Raw genomic sequence first — 8,401 nt, forward strand, 5'->3', positions numbered from 1 at the left:
GGACTGGATCCACCGCCACCACTCCCCCGGGACTGGATCCCTCCTCCAATCCCGATACCCGCCCCCGTGCGTGTTCCCGTCGAGCTCGCGCCGCCGCCCCCCCCCCCCCCCGCGTGCCTGCGCCGCGCGTCACTCCGTCGGGCGGAGCGCGCTCGGGTGGAGCGGCCACATCCACAAGTCGCTTGCTGCCCAGCGAGCTCCTTCCCTCCCTCCGGAGACCGTGTGCAGCGCGCTGGGGCCGGAACGCCAGCCCCTTTCCGAGCCAGGTAAGGCGGCCGCGTCGCTGACGGCGTCTCGGGGTCGGCGAATGCGCGCTCCGGCCGGCCGCTCCGCGCTCCCTCCCGCCGCCTCCCTGTTTGCACCGTCCCGTCAGTGCGGGCGGGCGGGCCTTGAACCCGCGCTCAGAGTCTGCAGCCTCCAGCCTGCCTGAAGCGGGGCGCTGGGCGGCCCTAACAAGATGGTCGGTGCGAGCGACACTCGTGCGAGGCGCGGCGGGAGCGGGCGGGCGCGGCCCCGGTTCCTCTCCGCTCCCGAGTGTCCCGCTCCATCCCCGATAACTGAAATCAGCAGAAGGGAAACCCAACACGCACTCTGAATGAATTCATTCCATCTTAAAATAAAAAGTTGTGGGGGTTTCAGAATTAAAATCCCTCTTTGATTTTTTTCCCCGTATTAAAATGTGGATATATTACAACGCCAAGATCAAAACATCAATTTATGATTCGATGCCCCAAACCACCACCATTATTATTATTACCATCATCGTTATTATTTGCTGTCACAAACCAGTGGATTTCTCACTGCGTTATTGAATTAATACCTGCCCCGAAATGATTAATGTTAAATCCGAAGCAAACCGGCGGAATGCGGGGACGAGCGAGCGCGCGGCCCCGAGGCCGAGGCGGGAAGCGCTGCGCCGAGCCGCGCCCGGGAGGTGCAGGCAGAGGCGGGCAGTGCACATCGCCGCCGCCGCGGCCGGCCTGCACAGCGCAGGCGCCACCCCGCCGCGGCCGGCCTGCACAGCGCAGGCGCCACCCCGCCGCGGCCGGCCTGCACAGCGCAGGCGCCACCCCGCCGCGGCCGGCCTGCACAGCGCAGGCGCCACCCCGCCCGCTGGCGTCCACCCTACACTCCAAATGTGCATCGAGTAGAGATTGGGTACCCCTGGCGGGGCTCAGAAAGCTCTGGGGAAATATTGGGTTTCCACTCCCGCGAACAAATTTGTAGCTGCATCTTACTATAGGCATCTATGAGGAGCGATTAAAAATGAAGTCGGGACAAGAGGGATGGCCACAGAAACAGAAAATACTCGACAATGGCAGCGGGTCTGACAGCATCTGTGGAGAGAGAAGGGAGTTAACATTTCGAGTCTGGGTGACTCTTTGTCAAAGCTGGGTCAGGCACCTGGCAGACAAAAATTTGCAGTTCAATAGCAGAATTAGGAATATGTAAAGCCCAGAATAAAGCAGATTGATTTAATGTGGGATGTTGTGGATAAGTCATATTAAAATATCCAAATTTAGATGCCTCTTTTTCTTTTAAGAACCATAATTAATGCTGTCCAATTTGGTTTTGAGATTTCGCATTCTAAATGCTCCAATTTTGTTTTAAGATTTCACATTATCGTGTTTATTGACTATATGCAGAAACTTGAATTGTTTTATTCCTTTTTTGCCAGTTGCTTACAGTGCACAATGGGTGAAGTAGTTAAATACATCGATGATGAACATAAAAATGCATTTTTGAAGACCCTGAATGAACAGCGGTTAGAAGGAGAATTCTGTGACATAGCCATTGTGGTGGAAGATGTTAAGTTCCGAGCACACAGATGTGTTTTGGCAGCTTGCAGCACTTACTTTAAGAAGCTGTTTAAAAAACTGGAGGTAGACAGTTCTTCAGTGATTGAGATTGATTTTTTGCGTTCAGATATATTTGAAGAAGTACTGAATTATATGTACACCTCCAAAATTTCTGTGAAGAGAGAAGATGTGAACCTGATGATGTCTTCTGGACAAATCCTCGGAATAAAATTTTTAGATAAACTATGTACTCAGAAGCGTGATGTGTCTCCTCAACAGAATGCAGCTCGTCGTAAAAGCCGATATCCTTACAGTATAAGTGCTAAAATCCATCGGCCCTCAGTAAATAGCACTGACGAGGAGATAGAAGAAATTGGAGATCAACTTGAAGCTCAATCAGAAGAAGCAATAGAGGAGACCGTACCAAATCAGGATGACGGGAAGTCCCAAGCTAATGGCTTTCGGGTTCAGGAAGCCATTTTAAAAGAACTTGGAAGTGAAGAAGTTCGTAAAGTCAGTTGCTTTGCACCAGAAGTGGAAACCATTGAGACAGCTGAGCCAAAGGATGTGACTCCCCAACCACCTCCAACTATTGCTTTCAATGAAAGCATGAGTGGAGTCAAGGAAGAACAGCCGCCTGGCTGGACAGCAAACACTGATGTGAAATTTGAATATTTGCTGTATGGGGACAGGGAACAGTTCAGTTGTCAGACCTGCGGCAAGTCTTTCACTGATGAAACACGTCTGAGGAAACATGAGAAGTTACACTCTGCTGATCGACCGTTTGTGTGTGACATCTGCTCAAAGGCCTTCACCACACAAGCTCACTTGAAAGAACATCTCAAAATTCACACCGGTTTCAAACCTTATGGATGTGATGTGTGTGGAAAATCTTTCATTCGAGCACCTGACCTAAAGAAACACGAACGGGTCCACAGTAATGAAAGACCCTTTGCATGTCACATGTGTGACAAAGCTTTCAAGCACAAGTCTCACCTGAAAGATCATGAGCGGAGGCACCGAGGTGAAAAGCCATTTGTTTGTGGTTCCTGCACTAAAGCTTTTGCCAAAGCTTCGGATCTAAAGAGGCATGAAAACAATATGCACAGTGAACGCAAACAAGTGCCTACAAGTGTGATTGCTAGTGAAACAGAGCAGTTGCAAGCTGCAGCGATGGCAGCTGAAACAGAGCAAAACCTGGAAAGTATAGCCTGTAGTTGAAGCTAAATTAGTGCTAATTTCCCCATTTCTCTTTTGTTTCTGTAAAGGGCTTATATCAAATATCGATAACTGAATTAATAAATATCACCTTTATGTATTTTTGCCTTCAAGTTGTTCCTTTTCACAATTTTTATGAAGAATTCTTTTTTCTGTCTGTGTATATAATATAATATATTTAGGATAAATTGCACTGTACAAGGAATTAATTGGATTGGACGTTTGGGACATCAGGATAAATTACGGAATTAAACACTTCAGATGCTTAAATCCTTGTATAGTGCAATAATGTATTTATGGCATACTTTGAGTGATGTGTTACAGTTTTAAATATTTTTTTTAAAATAAAGTTGTCTTTAACATTTTGACCTGCCACTGCAGACTTTTTGACTATATTCAGTGGTAGCAAATGAACCACTAAGGTCAAAACCCTTTGGGAGTAAGATCAAAGTATTTTGATACCCATTCTTTTGGATGGCCATCAGCCCAGATATATGTTGCTAATTTTTAGTTGGAGCAATTTTATGCCTAATTTTTAAGCGTGCTTAACAGAAAAGAACTACTGTTGATGTTTGTTTTTTGTACCACTATTTCTTTTAAATAAGTTAAATAAGCAAAGATAATTTTTGTATAACCTATGTCATATGTTGGTCTTACTTTATACCAGCTAATGGTGCAGGATGCATACATTGTGATAAATGCAGACTCCTTTGTACCATGTATTCTATAATGGTGAAAGAACATAAGTATCAATGTTTAGTGTTCTTAACACAGAATCTGATATAATAAGATAAGTTTACATACAGTACCTCCCTTGCTAAATTGAAGCTTGAGTTGTGGATTTTGACAAATAGCAGCAGACCTTGACAACAGCAAAGCTTCTGACTCAAAAGACACTTACCACATCCCTAAAACGGCTTTGGAGCAAAATCTGGGTCACTAGCAACTTAACAATGGAGGCATGCTGCTTTTTTGCCTGCACTTAAGAATTCTCTCCTTAAAGCAGCTATCTGATCATTCCTATGGTAAAATATTAAGTAGATACTTGTCTGTAAATATTTTAAATTAAAAATTGATTAATTGTAATATTTACTGTTAGACTTTACATCAGATTAAGTTGTCTTACCCAGCTCAAAGTTTAGAAAATATGATTAAAATTTTCATACATATGCATTTTTTGAGTAGCCTATGTAACATGTCGGTATTACTTTATACCAGCTAATGATACAGGTTGCATATATCAAAGTGCTTTCACCCTAGTCTGTGCCAGTGTCTGCATTCATGTGTCAAGCCTATAGTGATGTAAGCGATGTGCTTACTCTCAAATTAGTTGTCAGTGTTTTGATATGAATGTTTTGTGATCAAAAGAATACATATAAATTTGAATTGGGTCATTTGAACATATTTTGTTTTCAGTTTTATAATTGGTTTGATCAGTGTTAGACTAAACTAACTTGCCTTTCTCAGAACATTTACTATTGTCTGAAAAATGTCTTCTGCGAATTAAAATGTAAACATTTTAGAAAAGCATGTCACTGATTTGTTTTCCTTTTAAAACATATATTTTGCATTTTATTCATTTGTCGTAACACCCGCACCAACATACTGTGAGGATCACCAGGACCAGAAGTACAACTGACTGAACCACAGACACACTAGATCCAAGAGCAGGTCAGAGGCTGCCTTTTCTGTGGTGAGTGATTTGCCTGCTGACTCCTACACCTACAAGGCACAAGTCAGGAATTTGATGAAATGCAAGATCACTTTTATGGATGAGAACAACTCCCAACAACACTCAATAATAAATGCGATGTCAATCCCATATCAATAACAACGATCTCATCCTCCCACCAAACATTAGCCTGCATGTTAACATAAATAAATGACAAAAAGGAATCAGGAATCACCCATAGTCACATACTGTCCCCCATCTCCCAGCAATCCCCCCCGCTCTCCACTAATGTTCGATGTAATTTAATTCTTGAAAGTATATAATGAATAATGCCCATGAATTGTAGAACCCCTCCATCTTTCCCCCTCAGTTCAAATTTGACCTTTTCGAGCGTCAAGAATTCCAGCCCCCCGCCTGCCACGCCAGGGCACAGGGTGGAGAGGTTGATCACCTGAGCAGGATCCGCCTTCGGGCGGTCAATGAGGCGAAGGCTACAACATGTGCCTCCGTACCGGTTTCCAACCCTGGCTGGTCCGACATCCCGTATATGGCCTCCCGAAGGCCCGTGCCCAGTTTCACGTGCACCACTTTAGAGATTACCCTAAAAACCTTCCAGAAATCCTCCAGCTTTGGACAGGACCAAAACATATGAATGTGGTTTCGCCCCTCCCCCTCAACGACGTTCACACACATCTTCTACCCCCTCAAAGAACCGGCTCATCGTCTCCCTTGTAAGGTGTGCTCTATACACCACCTTCAGCTGTATCAGCCCCAACCTTGCACACGAGATGGAGGCGTTCACCCTCCGGAGCACCTCACACCAGAACCCCTCCTCCATACTCTCTTCCACTTTGCCTTGATCCCTTCCAGCGGCGCCTTCTTTTCCAAAATAGCCCTGTAAACCGCTGATAATACCCCCTTCTCCAGTCCCCCTGTTGTCAGCACCTCCTCCAGCAATGGAAGCCGGCTCTACTGGGAAGCTCTGTATCTCCTTTCTTGCAAAGTCTCGAACCTGCATGTATCTAAATATTTCCCCCTGCTCCAGCCCATACTTCGCTCCCAGCCCCTCCAATCCTGCAAAACGACCCACAAGAAACAAATCTTTTAGTGTCCTAATTCCTTTCTCCTTCCATCTCTAAAAATTACCATCCCACTTCCCTGGTTCAAATCTATGGTTCCCCCGAATCGGCATTTCCCTTGACCCTGCCCCCAACCCGAAGTGCTGGCGAAACCGCCTCCAAATTCTCAACAAAGCTATTACTACTGGACTCCCTGAGTATCTCCCTGGAGCCGTCGGGAGCGGCGCTGTCACTAGCGCCTTCAATCCCGACCCCTGACACAAACTTTACTCCATTCTGACCCATTAGGAGTCAACCCCTCTGACCCAGCTCCGTACCTTCTCCACATTCACCGCCCAGTCATAATACATCGGGTTCGGAAGACCCAAACCCCCTGCCTGCCTTCCTCTCTGTCGTAGTACCTTTCTAACTCTGGCCACCTTCCCTCCCCATATGAACGAGGTAATCATCCCTTCAATCTCCAAAAAATGCCTTTGGCAGGCATTGGAAAATAAACATGAATCGCGGCAGCACATTCATTTTATCTGCCTGTACCTGACCTGCCTGTTATTTCTCAATCTCTACCAGCTAGAAGGACAAGAGCAGTAGGTACATGCGAACACCGCCATATCATCTTGACTTGACATATATTGCTGCTTTTTCTCTTGTTTGATCAAAATCCTGGAACTCCTTACCTAACACAGAGTACCTTCACCACACAGTGAAAGAGAGTGGCCACCCAACTTCACAAAGTTGGTTGGGATGGGCAGGCGGAAGAGAACAAGAAATTTGGTTCCACAGATCAGCACGGTTTTCCATTCATAAATTAATGGAAATCCTGTCAGGTCTTAAGATGTCCCTCCCATGTTGTGTTTCTAGTATAAATATTTCTCCAGTGCCTGCCAGTTTGTAAAAGATTACTGTATGTTAGATGTACTATTTTGAGTTTAATCATAGAACATAGAATCCCTTCAGTGCAGAAGGAGGCCATTTGACCCATCGAGTCTGCACCCGCCCTGAAAGAGCACCCTGCCTAGACCCACTCCACCGCTCTAACTCCATCTAACCTTGGACACTTAAGGGGCAATTTTAGCAAAGGCAATTTACCTAATCTGCATATTGTAGGACGTTGAGAGAAAACTCATGCAGATAAGGGGAGAACATACAAACTTCACACAGTCACCCAAGGTCAGAATCGAACTCTGGTCCCTGGCGCAGTAAGCCAGCAGTGCTGCCCACTGCCACAATGCTGTCCCTAGTTTCCTTATGATCTACTTGGAAACCTGTAGTAAGGATTGGGCGGGAAGCCCCTGGGGACTATAAGGCAAAGCCCCCAAGTTCAAATCGTCCTTCTTTACAGGGTCACTCAGCAACGCGAAGCAACCCCTGAGCGTGAACTGTCCGGCGGCCTCCAAGAAAGTAAGCCTCAAGTCAACGCTCGCTACGAGATAGGCGCTCTTAGCTACCAGTCCATACCAGCTTTTGAATCCCGCAGACTCAGAAACTGAACAAAAGGCCATTTGTTCCCCTGACCTGGTGGGCCAGTCCGAAGCTAAGTATAGGCCTGTTAGTTATAGAAATAGCCTAAAAAGTAGAGTTTATGCATGAGTAGCGATTTACTGTGTATAATGAATGTGTATTGATTTGAATCTTACTAATTGGTGTGTTGAGTTATTGATCATTACTTGAACTTGAACCTCGTGGCGGTATCATAAAGATACCTGGCGACCCTAGAGCAAAGGTTATAAAACAGAGCCAATTGAACCAACCGAAAGTTAGCAACATTACTGGCGACATCCTGACGGGACCCAATTGAGAAGTGGCTTAACCACTCCGGGAGAACCCAAAATTTGAATTAGAAATCCAATTGGGAACAGAAAAACCACAAGTGTTCAAGCAGTTCTGATCAATCCTCATAATTCGGAAGTGTGTTAATGCATGCGTAACTAACAGGGCGATAAGGTAATACCGATAGATTTTTTTTTTCAACAAAACTGTCGGGAGTTTGTATTCCGGAAAATAGCGAAAGCCATACCTGTAATTACAGCATCGCCTTAATACCCCTTGTTCCAAATTTCAATAGAAGCATTCAGAGAGGAAAGATGGCAATGCAGGCAATGCAACGCCTCATGAACCCCGAAGAATTTGTGGTCACAGCGACCGGCTGTAGAGTAGGACAGTGTCCCGTTTGGGAAGAGGAAATCAGAAAGTACCTCAAAGGGAAAGGCTGGCCCCTTTGGAGCGAATTCTGTGAAAATGAGGAAACGGGTCCCGGGAGTATAGGACATACTTGGTGGGAGAACCTGAGCGAGATTCACAAGAAGAGCTTAGGAAAAGCTCGCAAGCCGATGGCAATCGTGTCCTGTTTGGCACAATTGCGAGGCACAGAAGAGGATGTTAGGACGCTCCGAAAAGAGATAGAAGGCATACATCGAATGAGCAAGGTCGATGTCAGTGAGGTAGAGAAAGAGAATGTAGAGTTAAGGAGGAAGTTAGCAGCAAAGGACGGAGAGGTGGATGATGCCAAGTGGGCACACCAGTCTTGTCTGGCGCACTTAAGCAGCTTCCAATCCCAGTACGAAAAGGCCTATCCGGCCACGCAATGTGCAGTCCTGGTACGAGAGGAAACCGAGAAGCAGGTAGAGGCATTGCAG

General features: G+C 45.9%; 1 protein-coding gene across 1 annotated transcript; it reads left to right on the forward strand.

Moving 5' to 3' along the window:
- The first annotated feature begins 133 nt into the window (after nt 1–133).
- zbtb14 (zinc finger and BTB domain containing 14) lies at nt 134–4,544 on the forward strand. Its single transcript, XM_072467486.1, has 2 exons — nt 134–266; nt 1,679–4,544. The coding sequence occupies exon 2, from the start codon at nt 1,695–1,697 to the stop codon at nt 3,018–3,020; it is 1,326 nt and encodes a 441-aa protein (XP_072323587.1). The 5' UTR covers nt 134–266; nt 1,679–1,694; the 3' UTR covers nt 3,021–4,544.
- Nucleotides 4,545–8,401: the final 3,857 nt, after the last annotated feature.

The sequence above is a fragment of the Scyliorhinus torazame genome, chromosome 11, assembly GCF_047496885.1.
Source record: "Scyliorhinus torazame isolate Kashiwa2021f chromosome 11, sScyTor2.1, whole genome shotgun sequence".
Classification (NCBI taxonomy): Eukaryota; Metazoa; Chordata; class Chondrichthyes; order Carcharhiniformes; family Scyliorhinidae; genus Scyliorhinus; species Scyliorhinus torazame.

Excerpts from the sequence above, each read along its gene's own strand:
- zbtb14 (XM_072467486.1), top strand. The coding sequence starts at position 1,695 with ATGGGTGAAGTAGTTAAATACATCGATGATGAACATAAAAATGCATTT.